Source organism: Pan troglodytes, chromosome 11 (genome assembly GCF_028858775.2).
Source record: "Pan troglodytes isolate AG18354 chromosome 11, NHGRI_mPanTro3-v2.0_pri, whole genome shotgun sequence".
In the NCBI taxonomy this organism is placed as follows: Eukaryota; Metazoa; Chordata; class Mammalia; order Primates; family Hominidae; genus Pan; species Pan troglodytes.
Window position 1 is genome coordinate 101,159,448 of NC_072409.2, and position 21,493 is coordinate 101,180,940.

A 21,493-nucleotide genomic window follows, 5' to 3' on the forward strand; every position below is an offset into this window, starting at 1 on the left:
TTAGTTAAAGGGAACGAAATGCTGATTTGACATATTTTAAATTTATGGTACTGTTTTATTGATCTTCCTCTCCTTTCTCTCTATCAATCACGGGGGGACTATTACTAATGGCAAAGTGTGTCTGGATGTCTGTAGTGTGCAGAACACCATGATTTTCTCAAAATTAATTTTACAAGCCTTTAGAACAGGATCTTGCGGGAAATGAATATACTATCCTCATAATTTACACATATAACTTCATTTTGAGCAGTTTTTATAGGTCTTATACTCTGTTAGGCAATAAAGTTTAGTTTATCTTAAGACAGAAAGGAACAAAAATCAACCAACACTTCCATTAAAGGCCTCAGGGTAACCCCCAACACTTTTTCCAAGCAATGACGTATGAGTTCACCTTTCGCTTCTATCCCCATGTGTATTTTTGCTTTCCAAAAGCAGTCAATCTCAACTTATCCTACAGAAAAAAAAAAAAAAAAGTTTGAATCCAGCTATATGCTGCCTGCAAGGAACATACTTTAAACATAAATAAACACATTAAAAGTAAAAGAATGGAAAAAGATATACCATACTAAAACTCATCAAAAGAAAGCTGGAATGGATAGATTAATACCAAACACAGCAAATTTTAAAGCAAAGAATATTGCCAAGAACAAAGAAGCTTATTTCATAATGTTAGTGGGTCAATAGGTCAATACATCAAGAGAACATAATAATTCTAAACATTTATGTACTAATAAAGTTTTGTTTGTTTGTGTGTTTGTTTGTTGTTTGTTTTTCTGAGATGGAGTTTTGCTCTTGTTGCCCCGGGCTGGAATGCAGTGGTGTGGTCCTGGCTCACTGCAACCTCTGCCTCCTGGGTTCAAGCGATTCTTCTGCCTCAGCCTCCTGAGTAGCTGGGATTACAGGCACCCGCCACCATGCCTGGCTAATTTTTGTATTTTTAGAAGAGACAGGGTTTCACCATGTTGGCCAGGCTGGTGAACTCCTGACCTCAGGTGACGCGCCCACCTTGGCCTCCCAAGGTGCTGGGATTACAGGTGTGAGCCACTGCGCCCTGCCTACTAATAACAAAGTTTTAAAATGCACGAAGCAAAATGTGGTAGAACTTCAAAGAGAAATAGATAAATCTATACTTACAGTCAGAAATGTCAATACCTCTTTCTCAATAATTGAGGGAATAAGTAGACAGAAAAATCAGAGTATAGAAGCATGGACACTATTAACAAAGTTAACTTAATTGAAATTGATAGCATATTCTATCCAACAACAGCAGAATGTACATTATTTTCAAGTGCACATGACATATTTACTAGGCAGACCATATTCTGGGACATAAAATAAGTCTCCATAAATTTTAAAGGATTCAAGTCATACAAAATATGTTTTTTGACTACAATGGAATAGTATTGACCACACTTGGAATAGGGTGACAACTTCAAGCAGTGCTTGTTCTCACCAGTAACCAACCCCAGCAGGAAGGAGGAGCTGGGGGTGGGAGAATTAGGGTTTTAAGTTGCCATATCACAAGTGAGAACTTTCCTGTGTGCTAGGACATTTGTGTTCAACCTGTGTTTTCAGTTCTCAGAGGAATCCACATGACTAAGGGAGTCCTTTCTAAAACCCCAGGACGTCTTGCTTTCAGATGTGATCAATGATACACAAATCTCATTCTAAAGAGAGATAAATTAGGGAATAGTTTTTCACATGACGGAAAGGATGATCCTATTTGCTTTGTTAATGGATTGGACTTGGGTGATATTTTCTATTGCCCAAAGAGCATAGCTCCTCCATGGAGCCATATTTTCAAAATTTCCTTTTACATTCAGCATTGAAAGAACACATTTGTTGCATATATTGAGGAGGACTGTTTGCAAATCATGCCCCAAATCAACATTTGAAGGTCTAAGTGGTGCTCATCAGAGAGAAAGGTGGTTCAGCGTATGTGGGAGTCAGTAACGATTCAGGGCAGAAGCTACACAGAATGGCCCAGCAGGGACTGGCTCCCAGTAAATTATTTTCTTGCTTATAGATTTCCTACCCAGTAGAATCACTGAGGTGATTTTAGTGACTAGACACAAATAACAGGCTTCTTAGAGTTTAAGATTTGAACCAAGTTGAACTTTTGCGAATGTGACTAAGGCCTGCCAGCTTGATGGCAAACCTGGGCCCAGCATCAGGTACAACAGAAGGCAAACCCTGACTGGAAAGTTGTGCTTTGCTTTTCATTTTATTGTCACAATTTTTCACAGTTTGCCTCATGCCACCTTGTTACTTAATTCCCACACCTCGGAGGAAAAATGTGTAATCTTTTAATATTTATGTTACTTAAGATACTTAAGATTATGTTTCTGCCTAGGTGTTGCCAAGATAGTCAAGCCAACTCTTGTTTACAGAGGGTAGAAAATATAAATCTGTCTAAACTCTTTCATGAAGTGAAGGTCTTAATATTTCCGAAGAGTTGAATTTGGTACTACTCTTGGAGAGCCTTAGAGAAGCGTTGTCAATACAAGGCGTCATTGTTTTAGGTTTCCTATCCATGACTTGCTTTTTTCCCCAACTTTCCTCTCTTTTGGCAACTTCTCCTCACATTCTGTCCTACATTTGGCCCTGAGTCAGTTGAAAGCTTTGCAAGTTGATTTTCCATTCCCATCTGAATTTTAGCTTAGCTGTGGAACTGTTTTCCATGTGTTTTTAATCATTTGTCCATGTGTTATGAGCTTATAGGGACAATATGGTTCCCCCAAGCTGCCTGCATTGTATAAGCAGAAACTGGCAAGGTGGCCAGTGGGGGAACAGTTTTCAGACAGATGCCCCCTACACTCATTTCTGTTGGTGATACACCACCCCCATGCTCCAACTGGAGTAAAACAATTTACAAGCTGCATAAAGTTACCCAACAGACATATAGTCCTCTGGCATGAATTACCTTTTTTAGGAGTGTGATTATCCTTCAGGGGAGACATGCCTGGGAACTGTGACTGGTGTGACAATGTTCAAAGGCCTGCTCTGAGACTGTGGCCAGGCTGGGAAATGAAGAATGGTTTAGTCCCAGATTCCATGGAAATTTGATTTTAAAATAGGATCTAAACACAGAGAATTAAGTATAAGTTATCCAGGACAAAGCGATACTTCTTAGAAAGTAAAACACAACAAGGGCCTATGTCAGAAGTTTCCTTTCGCATTTTTATTGGACTCAGTATGTCAAAACAAACATCCATTCACCTCCTAAATGTAGACTGAGGGACCAGGAATGGAAAAGAAACAGAAAAATGCATTAAACAAAATCCCTTTTCTCGAAGTTGCTGTCAATGTAGTCTCCAGCAAACATAATCCCTGCCCTTGAGGATCCTCTCTTCCTTGTTAGAAAGATATGCATGTACCCAAATTAAGACAAGCCCGAGGAATCACCGAATAGCCGAATCAAGAAGGAACTTGGCTTTTCAGAGTCCCAAATACATCTCAGTGACATGGAGGAGATGTCTCCCTTGTAAATCCAGAAGTGGATGTGAGAAAGTAGAGGTTGGATTGGGACAAAGCTTGCCAATATTTGACTGGAAAAGGCAGAAGACAACACTGAAGTACAGAACCTGAAAACTTCTATGGAATCAAGAAAATTTGAAATGATTAAACATTATATAAAAGCATCCAGTGGAGTGCAAAAGTTTGACAATTCAGGGTAGACTATGGAGTAAAGTGGTTGGAAAGGATGTGATTCCAACAGCAGTGTGGAAAGGAGAAACGAACTGGTGTGGTTTGATGGTCAAATGTAAGGAGACTCACTTATCTGATGGGTTCTATCTTTCTCTGCAGAAAAAGGGGTCATCTATCAAAAACGAGGAAAGAGGCAGAGCAGTCAAAGGTTTTAGATCATTAGAGAAGATTTTCACTAACCCACAGGGAAAATGAAAAGTGAGTTGAGTAGAGGAATGAGAAGGATTGGTGAGCAGAGTTGAGGGTTCCGTTGAGACAGAAGGAAATTTGTATAGAATCCATTTTTGCCCATTTTGTCTGTGTCTCTAAAAGCATTCCCTATCCCAGGCGTGGGCCCAGTTAAGATGAACAGCTGGGTGTTTTCAGGGTTGGACTTTTTGTTGTTGTTGTTGTTTTAGAAAGACTCTCGCCCTGTCGCACAGGCTGGAGTGCAGTGGCACAATCTCGGCTCACTGCAGCCTCAGCCTCCTGGGCTCAAGCGATTCTCATGCCTCACCCTCCCAAGTGGCCAGGATTACAGGCGGGCTCCACTGTGCCTGGCTAATTTTTGTATTTTTAGTAGAGACAGGGTTTCACCATGTTGGCCAGGCTGGTCTCGAAGTCCTGAACTCAGGTGATCCGCCTCCCTCGGTCTCCCAAAGTGCTGAGATTACAGGCGTGAGTCACCACGCCCGGGCCCAGTGTTGGACTTTTATTAGATGTGTGTGAGAGAATAAAAAAGGGACTAGGGAAAATATTGCAAAAGTTTGAAGTGATGGACCATGGAATTAAAGTGGGATAGGGAAGAAAATGAAGACAAATAATTTATATATGTTAATCAATTAATTACATAATTCATTTATTATTACATGAATATTTTAGGGCATTTACTATGTGAAAGGCTATGCTACAGCCTGAGCTGATGACTAAAAAGACCCTACTTTTATGGACTTTAAAATCTGGGCCGGGTGCGGTTGCGGTGGCTCACGCCTGTAATCCCAGCACTTTGGGAGGCCGAGACGAATAGATCACAAGGTCAGGAGATCAAGACCATCCTGGCTAACACGGTGCAACCTCGTCTCTACTAAAAATACAAAAAAATTAGCCGGGCGTGGTGGCAGGCGCCTGTAGTCCCAACTACTCGGGAGGCTAAGGCAGGCGAATGGCGTGAATCCTGGAGGCGGAGATTGCAGTGAGCCGAGATTGCACCGCTGCACTCCAGCCTGGGCAACAGAGTGAGACTCTGTCTCAAAAAAAAAAAAAAAAAAAAAAAATCTGAAGTGGAGGCAGATGTTAAACAAATGTTCAGTCAAAAATTATTTCATGACAAAGGTGGTAGTACTATGATAGAGATAAAGTACGGGACAGATGCTGTAGGAACTGAAACAACATAATATTGTTATGAGAGAGTGGAATGTGAATTCACAGTTTAGAGGTAGAGCTGTTCTTGATAGTAACAGGGGTCAGAATGTAATCGGGGTAGGGAGGCCAATTGGCATGAGAGCAGTCAGATTTCAGCCGGGGTATCGAATGGGACTTCCATGGGATACTGATGGAATGCTAATGGTCAAACCCAACCACATGGACACTGAAGTCACCCAGGATGATAGTAAGATTCAGGGTGAAAAGAAAGACCGTGGACTAAATGAGGAAGACAGGGCAAGTAATATTGCCTCTACAGACATTCAGGGACATAAAGTTAAGTGCCTGATGCCATAGAGTTTACAAGCTGTAATGCAGTTCGAGGAATCAGATTTAGTATTTTTGGCCTCAAGTCCAGAGATAGTTCCACTGACATTACTTAGCTCTGAGATCAGCTTTCTACAGAAGGAAAAACCGACAAGGTAAATTTTAAAGATGAGGAAGAAGGAGCAGGACAGAGATGTTGCATCAGTGACTGCATCCTGAACTGGCTCTAAGTATAGGCACAGGCATTGGAGATGGATGGACAGGTAGGAAGGTGGGGCACATGGTGAGGGACAGCTCAGGCTGCCTTGGCCTAATTCTCAGATTTGCAGGAGCCCTCTCTGCAGTCTTGGTAGGGAGCTGATTAGACACATGTAGATATTGTCCATGACTTGTGCACAGTAGTAGATACATCTTCAGTTGCAAAAAACACAATACCCAGAATACAGAAAACTATTTCTCAATGGTGTTGGAGGGTGTTTTGAACAGAGGGCAGTGAGATCACCGAAACTACAAACAGAATAATCTAATCTTTAAAAGACAATCTAACCATCAGAGCCTTGAAGTGGAAATGGGGATTTTTTTGTTGGCAGTTACACCATTTGATATTTGTCCTTTTCCACTGGTCACACATTTTGGTATCTTTGGGTGACAGTTTTAAAAGATTGAATAAAGAAACTGATAATAATGGTTCTCTCCATGGCAAGGACAGGCAGACTGGGGTGGAGTCAGAGGAAGATCAACCTTTCATTGTGCATTTTTTTGTGTGTTATTTGAATTTTGTTACTATGCGTATTTATTACCTACTCAAAAATAAGAGAAATGTACTGCACCATGTCTACAGTGCTTCCTTGAATTCAACAAATATTTATTATTGAATAAAATTAGCACAAATAAAGCATACAGTTCACTGCGTCTTTGGGATTTGGCTCTACTTGAAAGTCCCTGATTAGTACAGGAATGATGCCTGCCTAAATTTTGTTTCTTTTTTTTTTTTTTTTTTGAGATGAAGTCTCCCTTTGTCGCCCAGGCTAGAGTGCAGTGGCATGATCTTGGCTCACTGCAACCTCCACTTCCCAAGTTCAAGCAATTCTCCTGCCTCAGGCTCCAAAGCAGCTGGGATTACAGGCACCAGCCACCATGCCCAGCTAATTTTTGTATTTTTAGTGGAGACAGGATTTCACCATGTTAGCCAGGCTGGTCTCGAACTCTGGATCTCAGGTGATCTGCCCACCTTCGCCTCCCAAAGTGCTGGGATTACAGGCATGAGCCACCATGCCTGGCCTAAATTTTCCCTGTAAAACTTATTTTGAATATACTAGGCTGTCCCTATAGATTGCAAAATCCACTAGACCTGAAACTGAACAAAGACACTCTCAACACTTATCTCCAGTTCCTAGAACAGAGCTGGCACTCAGGTGTGCGCTGTAAGAATGAAAGAATTAGTCCAGTTAAAGGAGCAGCTTCAGGGAATGGGGCTCTTCCTCACGTGTCTTTTCCATGGAAAGGGGAGGAGGGAGTGTACATTTTGAATAACTAACTAAATTGTTTATTTAAAAGTTTAAGGGGAAATCATATATCCTAATTTTCCCTTTTCCTTGTTCCTTGGAAAATAAGAAAAAAGTCCTGTTTTCTTCTGAGTTAAAAAAAAAAATAATCTAACCTGCCATGACATGATTGCTATTCTGTATTTTGAAAAGAGAGGTAGTGATGAGGCAGTGGCATGCTCCCCAGTCAGATTTCTCTCCTGAATCCTTCAACCCAAATGTCCTTTTCCAGCTCTCAGTTGTCCTGTTTAACTCTAATGTCTACCCCCCACCTCAACACTGCCTCTCACCTTTTGTTGATTTAAGATAGGTTTTTAGGGAAGAACTTAGTCTCTCTTTTCGCCCTTGGAGAGCACTGGGCTTCTTTTTAACTGTCTTCTGAGAGTCTGTAAGAGGGACAGAAAATGTAGCTGTTGCTGTCCTCTCATAGGCACGCTGGGGAGCTCTGAAAACGAGACAAACCACCTCAACGTGTCTTGAGCGGCTGGGTCTCATGGGCTTCTTTTCTTGTCCATTTTATAAAAGTGTCACCAGCATATGAAAACATTTTTTATTTAGGTATCTTCTCGAGGTCTTTAGAGTTCCTGAAGACATCTTAGTGCCTAAGAAACCCAAGTCAAGTTGAAAACAGTCAGATTCTGCTGAAAGCCTGAACTGTAAATGGAAATGAATGGATTCTGGGATTGGCCCCTCTGGTTCTCATGCATGTCTAGGGTTGGCCCAGGAAGTGGACTTAGCAGGCTTGGGCTCACTCACGTGAACTCAGGCTTACCCTTCACTGTGGCATTTGGTACTAAGTGCACTAATAATTGGCGATGCTGTCTCCTCATGAAAGCTTCCTACTGGGTCTGGAGACCTCCACCAGACACACTTCCATTTCCATTTGGTTCATCCAAATTGGGAGGTAACTAGATGCCTGTATCAACTGAAGACCAACAGAGGCAGCATATTTTTGCTGAAAGCTACAAAATCTTCACTTATTTTCTTAAGAGATTATAATGTATTACATTATACATATATTACATGTTATACATACATAATTATACACACATAATTATACACACACAGTGTATCAATGGCTTTAGAATTGGTGAATGGACACGATAGTGAAAGGTGATAGTCATTGCCTTTAGCCGAAAAAGGCAGAGGTTGGAGATAGGCTTGTTTCATAGTTCTCATCACAGAAGGCTTGTCTTTGCTAGATTTACTTTTCACGGATAGTATTTACTAATGGGAGTAGGGAGAATATTTCAAGATAGTTGCACATTTTCTCAAAAGAAGTGACAGAACAGCAAAAGGATATTCTCTGTGAGTGATTTTTAAATGGCACTTATAAGCCCCAAATTAGGATCAGAGGAAGGGAAGTTTAGGACTAAAGGAAAGTGAAAAATGGATAACTGACATCCCTATAGATGATTTTATACAATAAAGTTAGATGATGCATAAGAAATCCCACTAGACTATCTAACCTACTTGAGGGCAGGGACAAAGTTTTACTCATTTTTCAATTATCTACCAGTATCTAATATGATTCTTAACACACAAAGTGAGTCTTCTACACATTGCAGTTCAACAGGAATTATCTCAACTGTATCTTATGTTCAGTAATTCCAGAGCCAAGCAAACTAAGACCCGAGATAGAATTTCTGAGATTGTCTTTAGTTTTGGGAAATAGTAGATACTCTGATTGATAACAATGGAATTTCAGTTACTGAAAAGTAACAGTTAAAAGGATTCAGGAAAGGTATCACAGCTGGCTTCCACACCATATTATACCAGGAGGCCTAGTGACTAGCTCTGGAAAGCGTATTGCATTGGATGGCTGAGGGGAATTAAGAAATTCAAGTAGCAGTCAATTAAAAAAAAAAAAGATGTTGACATAGCATAGTGGCTCACGCCTGTAATCCCAGCACTTTGGGAGGCAGAGGCAAGATGATAGCTTGAGGCTAAGAGTTTCAGAGCAGCTTGGGCAACATAGTGAGGCTCTGTTTCAACAACAACACAAAATTTTAAATAGCCAGGTGTGGTAGTGTGCCTGTAGTCCCAGCTACTCAGGAGGCTTGCTTGAGCCCAGGAGTTTGATGTTACAGAGTGCTATGATTGCACCACTGCACTCCAGACTGGGCAACAGAGCAGAACCCTTTTCCTAAAATAAAAAAAACAATGGCAAATACACATGCTTATTTATTATATATCAACAGCACCTTTCATTAATACTAGCACACGTTCCATAGATACTTGGTACAAGTACAATATATCTCCACTCATGGCATTCTGGTAAAGTGATGGTCCATGTTAAAAATAGCTCATTATCATGGGTAAAGGGACTTACTTAAGGCTTTATTTCATAGAAATCAGGCATGGCTATCAAGAAGAACAGAAATGCCTGGAAAACAGACTCCAGTGGGTCACTTCTTGGAAAGAAAGTTTAATCAGTATTGACAAAAAAGGGGGAACATGTTCCAGGACTATTTGTGTTATTGAAAGCAAGGAATATAGTGATTGAATTAAAAGGGGAGAAATAAAAGCAGATATTGCATTGCTTCCCAGTGGAAATACTGTTTGAATCATGTGGTAGGCTGATCGGACTCTATTCTGGGGTTTCAGTTTTGTGGACATGTTTCTTTTTCGTATCCTAGGCTGATTCATGATAGTTTTGAATGATAGTTATTTTTCAATTTTTCCTTTGATCCCCGAAGACTCTTATTTGTGTCAATCTTTATTTAGCCTGGCCATCAATTAGTGTAAAACAAGGGGAGATGATGTGGATTCAATAAGGTAAGAAACTGACTAGCCAGCGTCACACCCAAAGTTATCAAACCTGGTTCTTAGAATCCGCGTTCTCATGTCTGGCTCTTTGTTTAAAGGGAAAAAAAAATCAATAGGATGGCTGGAGGGAGACATTTCCCTATCCTCATTGAAGACTGATGAGCTATCAGTCTATTACGTGGTATCCTGTTGAGAAACGTGAACAATTGGAAGAGTTTATCTGATGACTGACCAGTTGTGAAATTTAACACCCATTAATTGATTCTTAATGTGAGAGGATTAACTTGGGAATTGTGAGTTTCTATGTGTGGAAAGGAAAACATATTCCCTTTACTCAGTTACCATGCAAAAATCAATAACCCCAGTTCGCATGTAAGTAAGCAACAATATGTCCCTTGCTCAAAAAAATTAACATCCTTCTAGCTCTTCCTTTCTTCTCCTTACAACTTTGATATACTTCTTCGTGTGTGTGTGTGTGAATAGCCTTCCTAAAAGCCTGGGCTTTTTCTAAATGTATGCCTTTAATTTTTATCCAATATACTTCTCTTACAGCAACATGTCTTGTCTATTCTATTCCAGCACAAGGCAGATGCGCAGCAAATGTGAGCTGACTCTAGTCCTTCTTCTGAAAACAGCCATGGGAAATTTAGGCAAAGAATGTGTTGTCTTTGCTAATACTACTCTTTAAGCCCCAGACATAGCTAAACTCTTAGCTAATTACCCCCTGGGTCCCAGGCTTTCACTGGGGCCTTTTAAAATACACAAAACCAAAGTGACGGCAGGAGGCCATTAGCACTACATAATTCAAGCAAACAATAAATGTGTTTATTCTGCCTGGCTACTGACCACCTGCCTTCCCATCCCGCCAGGCAGGTATCTATATATACGATTTCTTTTTCCCAGTCCTGCAGAGAATGAGCCTCTCCTTTGGGCCTCATCATTTACAAAAGAAGCTTGGGCCCCTGACAGCATGCATCTCCTCTTCTTTCAGCTGCTGGTACTCCTGCCTCTAGGAAAGACCACACAGCACCAGGATGGCCGCCAGAATCAGAGTTCTCTTTCCCCCGTACTCCTGCCAAGGAATCAAAGAGAGCTTCCCACAGGCAACCATGAGGAAGCTGAGGAGAAGCCAGATCTGTTTGTCGCAGTGCCACACCTTGTAGGCACCAGCCCTGCAGGGGAAGGCCAGAGGCAGAGAGAGAAGATGCTGTCCAGATTTGGCAGGTTCTGGAAGAAGCCTGAGAGAGAAGTGCATCCATCCAGGGACTCAGATAGTGAGCCCTTCCCACCTGGGACCCAGTCCCTCATCCAGCCGATAGATGGAATGAAAATGGAGAAATCTCCTCTTCGGGAAGAAGCCAAGAAATTCTGGCACCACTTCATGTTCAGAAAAAGTCCGGCTTCTCAGGGGGTCATCTTGCCCATCAAAAGCCATGAAGTACATTGGGAGACCTGCAGGACAGTGCCCTTCAGCCAGGTATGTGTTCTGCGGGGAGAGCAGGTAAGAGTTTGCAGGTGGTAGTGGACAGCTGGGATGGATGGAGAGTAGGGGAAAAGGCTGTCAGGAGCCTGACTCTAGCTTAACTACAGATTTGGTCCTTGGGCATTCATCATAGGATTTGGCAAAGATTAAGTTTCCTTCTGGCCTTTCCATTTTTTCTTGGCATTCTGGAAATGCTGCAAGAATGATATGATGATACTGTCAATATCAGTAATCATTCATTCACACTGAAGACACAGAGCTTTGTTTTATTTATTTATTTTTGCGTTGGAGGTGATCTACTCAGAGATATAAGTCAGACTGTACCCTCAGTTCGGAAATTGAGAATTTAGAGTAACCACCAGAACTCCTCTGTAGCTATCTTTCTGCACTCTATTAATATGTGGATGAGCAGGTCAACTCCATTTGTTGATAAAGTGGGGTGCATTGGACTCCTTCCCAAATACTGTCATATCCATTTACGATGGTCTTAATCCCCATATTCCATACTTAACTACTTTATAGGTTTATGAGGGGCTTCTTTAATAGCTTGCTAAAGCTATCCCACAACCTCAAAGTACGTTGAGGTTCTCAGGCAAAAGTTGTCATATCATTTCTAGTATTATGATAGCAAAAAAGTGATTTTCTTTCACTTATTTTCTCATATGAGCTTTTTAAAAAATCAATCTTGATGTGAGATCGTATCGCCTCCCCTTAGAAGTACCTTACTCCTGATTCATGTTGTGTTGGCTGATTTGTAGTTATTATGATCAATTCCATGCTATTAAGACAAAGGGACATCCTACTGTCTACTTCCCCTGGTTCTGGCAATATCTACATTCCAAATGTTAAATTAAAATTGAGAACTTGCATTAGGTCCTTAAACATGAAGATATTGAACCAAAAAGAATGCAGGGTAGAGTAAAATTTTATAGTCGAGTAATGCTACCCAATTAAGCAAGCAGTAGAATAGGGCAATTGACTGTGCAAGGCAGTTAAGTATTCCGCCTGAAAAGGCAAGGATATGTAGCAATGACAAGTCGATTATCAAATAATAATGACTGCTTTGTTGGCCATGTGCAATTAGAAAATTACCCCTAAGAATCAGGCAATCAAATTTCTTTTGAAATTCTTCTTTTGAATTCTATTGCTAATTAAATTAAAACTAAGATGTTTGACTCTTACATATTTTGAAAGGCATATAAAGCTAGGTGCTTGGAGTTATGAGAGGTAAAGGTGATGTAATATACAATGATTTGCAGGCATATGCATTGTAACTCTGCTTGCATACAACTTCATAGACTTGAATGAATGTACTACAGGTCTTGCAGAATAGGATAGAATTAAACCTAGAATGTTCTGATCTATTCTACGATCAATGTAACAAATATGTATTGGGAGCCTACTATGCACAAAGCCCTGTGAGGAATAAAAAAGTAAGGCACATTACTTATGTAAGATAATTACCATTAGAATTTTTCCATCACTCACATCCAATTAGACAAAATTTCTTAAGGTTTTGCACTAATAATGTAGAGTAAAATATTTTTTATGTTACCTTAGGGATTCCTTAAAGGCTGTTTAATAATTTACTCAATAAAGAAAGTTTAATTGAGGTGGTTCTGTGCCCTTATAGATACCATCACTTGCATATTGCAAATTGTATCCAAAATTGGAAAGCTTTGAAATTTTTAGTGTAAATTATCCTCAGATTTACAGTCCATAGCTTCTGCATTATGTGTGTTAAAGAAATAATTCAAAATAACGTAACGGAAATGTGTTTGCTTTTTAGACGATAACCCACGAAGGCTGTGAAAAAGTAGTTGTTCAGAACAACCTTTGCTTTGGGAAATGCGGGTCTGTTCATTTTCCTGGAGCTGCGCAGCACTCCCATACCTTCTGCTCTCACTGTTTGCCTGCCAAGTTCACCACGATGCACTTGCCACTGAACTGCACTGAACTTTCCTCCGTGATCAAGGTGGTGATGCTGGTGGAGGAGTGCCAGTGCAAGGTGAAGACGGAGCATGAAGATGGACACATCCTACATGCTGGCTCCCAGGATTCCTTTATCCCAGGAGTTTCAGCTTGAAGAGCTATCCCACTATTACCTTTGAAAAGCAAAACCACAACAGCAAAGATGCTGATTATTCAGTCTGAAAATGTTAAGTGGGTACATAACATTTTCAGGGAAAGGTGACTTGAAAAGTAGTTTTAAATTAGAACGATAGAGGAAATGATATTAGTCTAGTTATTGGCACACGTTTGAGACCTTGTCTCAGCTCTGCCACTAACTAGCCGTAGAATGTTAAGTTGTAAAACCTTTCTCCATCTAAAGATTTTCATCTATAAATGACGGACCCGACCTAGATGATTGCTAAAATCCTTTCCACTACTAATATTCCGTGATGCATTTTCTCCAAGTTTGGGTAAAAGCCCTCCATCTAAAGAAGGAAAAGAAATAAGCGAGACCATAAAAATGGGCTTCTTTAATGTGTGTCAAATCACCAGCAAGCAAAGAAGCAAGATAGAGAGGGAGGAAGGAAGGAAGGAAGGGAGGAAGGAAGGAAGGAAGGAAGGAAGGAAGGAAGGAAGGCAGGCAGGCAGGAAGGAAGGAAGGCAGGCAGGCAGGCAGGCAGGCAGGCACGCAGGCAGGCAGGGAGGCAGGCACGCAGGCAGGCAGGGAGGCAGGCACGCAGGCAGGCAGGGAGGCAGGCACGCAGGCAGGCAGGGAGGCAGGCTAGGTGAAATATTTGTAGGAAAGATTCTCATACTTATAGTTACTTTTGCAACCCAAACAGTGTTTTACTTGACTTCTATCTGATGATTAAGTCTTTCCATAGATGTAAGGAGTAACTTGCTTGGTTGCCTCCTTTTTACTCCTTTTTAACAATACTCCTCATATAAAGTACTTAATGTCAGGTCTCTGACTTTGAAGAAGGAACAGTCATGTTAATTTTAGTAGTTTATATAGGGAAGAGGAACAATCACTGGTAGCCAAACGAGTACCTATATTATGAGGAAGGAAAAATACATGACCACTACCAGGTTTAGAGATCAATTCAGAGATGCTAATGAAAGTAACCCCCAAAAATTCAATCTTCAGGCAAAATTATTTACTCACATGCATTTTGAATTAGGTAGTAAGGTTTCTATGTTTGAATGACTGTTTTTTGCTATTTAATAAAACTTTGTATTATAAATTTTATTCAGCATGTACCAAAATTACAGGTTCTGAAAATATTCTGGATATTTTAATGCATTAAATTTTAGTATATGAAGCATTCTGAAAAATGTCCTTATATTTTTCCCTTACTTGTTTTGTCTTATAATTTAAAGGTACTATCAGGAGATAACCTAGCTGGAAGCATTTCTGGAATGTCTTCATAGACTTATGACACTGGACCAAGGGTTTCTTCTGATCTGTAAGCAGCCTTCTGTTTAAGTCTCTCAATTGCCTCTCTCCTGCCTGTATTAATTTTTACACATATATGGTACAGAACTGCCTTTTCCCAGCCAGACTGCTTTTTCTATTAAGTTATTCAAATTTTTGTTTCTAAAAATTATTTTAATAATTAGGTTTCTTTTACTTTTAGTGCACACACGTACACACATTTCCCAGAATAACTGTTTTTTTAAATAAATCAATTTATATTTTAATTCTATTCCTCTTTAATCACACCATCTAACATGACATTCCAAAGAAGCAAAGGCATTTATATTTAGTGTATATTTTGTAACACATCAACATGAATGTGAGTTACACAGATGCACACATGGCATTTACATTGGAATATATTATCATACCCTTTGGTGGTCAAAGGCAACCTAGCTGGCCAAGATATGCTCATAAGGATAAAATTGTTAAGCATTAATGATATCTCAGCTGGTAAATATATTTTGGTGCCAAAAGCTATCAAACAGCTGTCATGATTGCAATTGCCTAACCCTGATTATGAAAACCTATCTCTGCCAATTGGACTGTCCTTCTCCTCCTTATATACTTGTAAATCCCTTTCGTCCATCCTTGCAAATAGACTCTCAAGCCCAAACCCCAAACAATGATCTGTTTTATTCAAATTTTGGTCTGCGCTTCCCTTGCATGTAAATTCTAGATGGGATAGTTGATAGTGGTATCAAACCTTACATTTATAGAATAATTGCATGAAATTCAACAAAATTGCTCATATTCAATCATTTTTACTTACAAAAAAGGCAATTTACAAAGGTTGAACATAATATGTAAGAGCGTAAGAAACCAAGAGGAAAAACACAAATATTGAACATTTATTAAGTGCCAGATACTGTGCTGTCTTTTACAAAAAGTTAACAATTTAATCCTCACAAAAACTATATAAAGTAGGTAATCACTGTATTTTATGGGTAAGAAAAGCAAGCCTTTAAAAGTTTCAGCAATTTGCCTAAGAGCATTTGGAGAATATTTTCTATTTTGGATTAAAATATTTGCTCATTTGTTCTTTGTCAGTTTATATTGAACTCTTCCAGGTCTCTTGCCTATAGGCTTCAAAGCAAATTTCTTTTTACCACTTATCTAGCTCTCCTATCTGAAGGATTTTGATGTTATATCTCAAAAGAGAAATCATCTCTAGGTCAGGTTATCAGCCAAATATTTCCTTGACTCCGTTGGTCCTCATGGCACGCCTCTTCATAAATCCTGGTCTCATTTTCCTCTCATATAAAATAAGGCTGGTAATAATTACCTCAAAATTATTGTGATGATCAAGTGTACATAACAACACTTCAGAGAACTTTAGATCCTGTAAAACTACAAGGGATTAATTTATTCTTTTCCATTCAGACCTTCTATTTTTTAAATTTGTTTTGAGAAATTGAAAACACACGGAAAAGCGCAAAGAATAACATAACACTGAAATTCATATAACCGAAATAAATAGTTACTATTTTGTCATCTTTTGCTTCTAGTCTTTTTTTAAATAAGCCATTTCAGATATAAGTAAAGTTCCTTCTGACCGCAATACTGAGTCTTATTCCCTAAGCTTTTGCCTACAAAACACCACACCACTAAAAATTCCTGCTTATACTTTCAATTCCCTTCTATATTTTTGCTAATTTATATATACTTCCATAAACAATATGTAGTATTATTTTTATATGCACTACTTTTGTCAGCATGTATTTATTTGTCCACCGACTATGTACGAGATACAGCTGTAGGTGCCATGAATACAAAAAGGGAACAAGTCAGACAAGATCACTGCTCCTATAGAGCTTACATTCTATTGGGGGAGATATGTAATTTGAAAATCAATCAATTCATCAATCAATCAATTCAAGAAGAAAAATATCAGATGGCTGTAAGTGGTATGCAAATAATTAAAATATGCTGGAGATTGATTAGATTAAGTGGTCTCTGAGATGGTGACATTAAAGCTATGTGTTTTGAATTATGTACATGATATTCTCTATTAATTGTTCTATAATGGCATTTTTACCACACATAATTCTTGTTTGTTTTTACAAAGTTTTGAGAGGTTTTTTCCCATCTATATTTTATCTCCATTCTAGAAATTAAGTATTGCTTCCACAGAGTAGCTAACCTAGCTTTGATTTTCTCAATCTGCACAATTTCTTTGACCGGTCAATTTAATTCCTAAATAAGACTTTTATTTATCCTCTGAATTTTTACAGATAATTTAATTTATTCTATGCAAGACACTGTGCTAAGAACCTTGGGATATTCCAAGATAAATAAGACACATTTCCTGCCACGCTGGAGCTTACAATGTAGTAGCAGAGATAATGTATGCAAATTTTAAGGCAATGATAATAGTACTTTTATAAGGACTACTAATTATTGAGTTCTTACTATGTGCTCAGATGCTTTATATTTGTTATCTCCTAGAAGTGGATATTTTCTACTCATTTTTTTTGACAAGGAGAATGAGAGTTGGAGGGGTTCATTCATTCAGTCCACAAATAGTTATGAATGTCTATGATGAGCCTGGTCACTGTGCTGGGGACAAAGAATATGAATAAATGAGTAGAGGATTATCTAAATATAATCCCTGACTTTAAGAATCCTACTGTCCAGGAACAAGTAACTGCATGTTTTTGCTACTTGTTTACTCTTCCATATATTCTAGAATGATGATCTCTCCATCACACCCTACCCCCAGTCTCAAACACCACTATCCCAGTGAAGCCTTCTTTAACCCTCAGACAAGTTTGGGTTCACGTCTAACATGATTTCATGACACTGAAACCTTTGTTTTATAGCACTCATATCAGCTTTTAATTATATCTTTATTCTAGCCATCATTAATTAAATTATAAGGTCCATGAAAACAGGTATCATATTGCAGGAGGTTTCTTTCAGGATTGTAATCAGTGTCTGGAAGGGGCCAGCACACAGTAGGTACTCAATAAATATTTTTTGTCTGTATGAAAGAAACAATATCAATAGGTATCATCTACTGAGGTTATGTCATGTGTCAGGCACTGTGCCAAACACTTTCTATACATCATTTTATTTAATCCTCATGAAACCTTACGAGGTAGGGAATATTTATAGATAAAGATGCTAAGGCTCATATAAATAAACTTTCCAAAGTATCACTGTTAGGGAATAGGAGAAGCTGAATGACTCCAAAGCCTAAGCTCTTTCTTACTATGTTATATTGTCTCAAGATAGCAAATATGGAAATATATATAAAATATAAATATTTATGTATACATATGTATGCAAATATATGCACATATAAATATAGACACACATATAGATACATACAAATCAAAGTTAAAGACCTAATACTAATCCATCCCCTCTCTGATTCCCAGAGCCCATTATTCATGCCTGTCTTACGGCACCTGTAACAGTGAGGATGTTTCCAACTCCAGTAGCAGGAAATACAGCTCGGAATGTATTAAATTAAGAAGGAATGTACTATGTCTCTAACAAGAAGTCTGGAAGGCAGCCAGTTCCTTGGTTGGTCAAGTCAGCAGCTCTACCATTCCATCAAGGACTCGGGTTCCTTTCATCTTTCTGCTCTCTTACTTTTGGTGTGTTTTCTACAAGCTAAAACTCCTCTCAGTCACAGCATGGCTGCTGCAGCTCCAGGCATCATGCTTCACTATTCACACACGAATGTCTCTCCCACTTCCATCCCTTTAAAAAAGCTAAATAAAATCAGTTATGTCTAGGATAATTGAGCAGTGGAACAAAATCAAGGAATAAAGAGCAAATGGCTGTTAGGCCACAGCTGTTGCCACCTTTTAATTAATTAATTAAGTATTATTATTATTTTTATTATTATTTGAGACAGAGTCTCACTCCGTCTCCCAGTCTGGAGTGCAGTGGCACAATCTCGGCTCACTGCAACCTCCACCTCCTGGGTTCAAGTGATTCTGCCACCTCAGCCTCCTGAGTAGCTGGGATTACAGGGGTGCGCCACTACGCCTGATTAATTTTTGTATTTTTAGTAGAGACAGGGTTTCACCATGTTGGCCAGGCTGCTCTCGAACTCCTGACCTCAAGTGATCCGTCCACCTTAGCCTCCCAAAGTGCTGGGATCACAAGCGTGAGGAACTGCACTCGGCCCACTTTTTAATTTATCATTATTTATATACCTGTCTTATCTTTCGTTCTAGATTATAAACTCCTTAATGGCAAGTCTTTATATAATAACTTCTGTATACCTGAACAAAGTTTACATCTTTGTTACCCTTCTGTTCCTAATATACGCTGTATGTTGTATGCTTTATATTTACATACATAAACATATACACGTATACATAAAACATGATTTTAATGTTTTATAAAGGGGTAAATGCTCAATACATGTAAGCTAAATGAACGAATTTTGGGAGACACTCTTAGAAGGATGGGTTAGTGTACATAGTGTGGGAAGCTTTGAATAGCAGCCAGCACATTTTAAGAATGTATGGGGAGTTTTTGAGCAAATTAGGAAGGTGTGAGGTTTTTTTTTGTTATTTTTTTGAGACAGAATCTTGCTCTGTTGCCCAGCCTACAGTGCAGTGGCATGATCTCGGCTCACTGCAGCCTCAGCCTCAAGTGATTCTTCTACCTCAAGCCTCCAAAGTAGCTGGGCTTACAGACATGCACCACCACGCCTGGCTAATTTTTGTATTTTTAGCAGAGAGGGGGTTTCACCATGTTGGCCAGGCTGGTCTTGAACTCCTGACCTCAGGTAATCCGCCTGCCTCACCCTCCCAAAGTGCTGGGATTACAGGCATAAGCCACCACACCCAGCCGGTATGGGTTTATAAAAGTAGTTTCAGAGGGGCTCATGAACCCCCCTGGAGTGTACACAAATGTGTGTATGGGCATACTTCAGGGGGAGAAGGTCCGAAATTTTGATGAGCTTCTCAAACAATTTCATGAGCCAAACATTTTACCAGCGGGTATAATAAATGAGAGAAAGCCTTGAGTCCAGTTGAGCCAGAGAGCTGGAAGAAACCTTGGAAATCATGTGCATAAACTTCTTCATCTGGAGCACAGAAAAGTTGGGTTTCTATTTTGATAACAGAGGATGAATTTTAAATACACGTTAGTGGGTCCTGTTCAGCTTGTTGAATCTAATACCCACATGCAGGAGTTTGCAGTGGTGAAATGAGTGAGTAATAGTACCCTGAGCAACGGAATGGACTTTCCTGTAATACTAGTTTTCCAAAGCGAGGATTCATTTATCCACCCACATTTCCAGGGGAGAGTCAGATTTTCATTTCATGGGTTTCCTCCCTCTTACTCTGTTTTGTTCCTCCTCCTTTCCTCCAAAAGAAATTATCACCAAGGACCCACCTATGGGTGGGGACTTGGTTAATAATGTTTTTCAAGGAAGTATGACACCTTCTTCTTTTCTGCCAACTAAGGGAAACATGCCTCTTTCATGTCCCATATACAAAAAACAAGAATTTCCAATAAGCGTGTTTTATAAGTCACAATGACATTATTAAAAGGAAATCTGCAACCAGCCCAAACCTAAGACAAGAAATAGGTGAAAACTTAAATGGATAGACAGAGCCAACATCCTACTCCAGCTCAGGTAAATCACTGAAAGCATGCCCTCTTCAGGTCTGGGATCCACCAGATTGAATAGCGTCTTTGAACCTTGAAAAATAATGTCCTGTAGCTTTACAGGATTATGAAAACATAGTGTAAACTTATCACTGAAGGGGCTCCCAAATGTGCATATATGAGCAAAAAAAACCCTATGCCGCATTCTCCCACTTGTCCTTAAAGGAGATTATAAATCCTTTGATAGCCCCAAGAAAAACTGCAAATCGGGTAGAATTTTCTTTGGCATTCACTTTTCCTGCTTCTGGCCTCTGGTCTCCCCCTTGGGCTCCCTTCTCTTTCTTACCCTCATTTGAGGATATTCAAATTATCTTTAATGCCTCAGGGCTCCTAATTTAAGTCTATTCATCCATCCAGCCCATTGATGTATTAATTCAGTTATCGTTTATTTAGAGTCTATTGTGTCAAGCACTGTGCCTGTTGGAGTACTAAGATGGCTGACAGGCTCCTGCCCTAGAGAAGACAGAATTTTCCTGGCTTGAGAGTTTGGGTTTCATTCTATAGGCAAGTGCTTTTGAACCTTGGCTGTGTATTAAAATTACCTATGAGCTTTTAAAACACAGAGAGACTGTTCCAATGGGTGAAGATGGCGTTTGGGGATCAGCAGGCCTTAGTCTATATATTTTTAAAGCTTCACAAGTGATTTTGCTGCAAGGTCAGATAATGGTGAGGTAGGGAGCCACTGAAGAATTCTCACCACATGAATTCTGCACTCCTGAGCAGATTTCTTCTAGAAAGAAAATATCGTGCTGTTCTCCTAACCCTTTTCGATCCTCCTGTTGTTTTCCACTGAAACTCTCTTCCAGGCTCTTATAGATTTCAGTTCTACACAATTAAGGAGTGACATTACTCCTATCCATTAACTTAATTGCATTTTTAGCTCAGAGGAAATAAGGGTCTTTACCTATGTTGATTTTTCTCCTTAAAATAAGTTGCTCTTTAAACTATTTTCTAAATTGACATTAAATTATACACATTTACTGTTTATAACATATTGTTTTTTAGTAAATAACATTGTGAAATGACTAAATCTAGCTAATAACCATAACACATTACCCCACATAGTTACCTTTTTTGTGGTGAGAATACTTTACGCTTTCAGCCATTTTTCAAGAATACAATGTACTGTTACCTGTATCCCCATGTTGTACAATAGATCTCTTGAACTATTCCTCCTAAGGGAAATTTTGTCTTTTGACCACCCCCCAACCTGTTCCCGGCAACCATCCCAGCTCCTGGTAACCACCATTC

The 21,493-nt window shown here is 39.4% G+C and overlaps 1 protein-coding gene across 2 annotated transcripts; it reads left to right on the plus strand.

Annotated features, from left to right (window-relative positions):
- The first annotated feature begins 1,233 nt into the window (after positions 1-1,233).
- CER1 (cerberus 1, DAN family BMP antagonist) lies at positions 1,234-16,096 on the plus strand. Of its 2 annotated transcripts, XM_063787961.1 has the most exons (3): positions 1,234-10,061; positions 10,681-11,166; positions 12,962-16,096. In XM_063787961.1, exons 1-3 carry the CDS (start codon positions 9,993-9,995, stop codon positions 13,256-13,258), a joined length of 852 nt encoding a protein of 283 aa, XP_063644031.1. In that variant the 5' UTR covers positions 1,234-9,992; the 3' UTR covers positions 13,259-16,096. The 2 variants fall into 2 exon arrangements, with proteins under 2 accessions (XP_063644031.1, XP_009454586.2); XM_009456311.5 differs by lacking the exon at positions 1,234-10,061 and having other exon boundaries at positions 10,068-11,166.
- Positions 16,097-21,493: the final 5,397 nt, after the last annotated feature.

What these genes read in the sequence shown, in the direction of transcription:
- CER1 (XM_063787961.1), top strand. Translation starts at nt 9,993, where the DNA reads ATGTGTGGAAAGGAAAACATATTCCCTTTACTCAGTTACCATGCAAAA. An exon ending in TCAATAACCCCAGTTCGCAT is followed by an intron (nt 10,062 to 10,680) that starts GTAAGTAAGCAA and finishes CTCTTCTTTCAG; the next exon opens with CTGCTGGTACTCCTGCCTCT. An exon ending in GGACAGTGCCCTTCAGCCAG is followed by an intron (nt 11,167 to 12,961) that starts GTATGTGTTCTG and finishes TTTGCTTTTTAG; the next exon opens with ACGATAACCCACGAAGGCTG.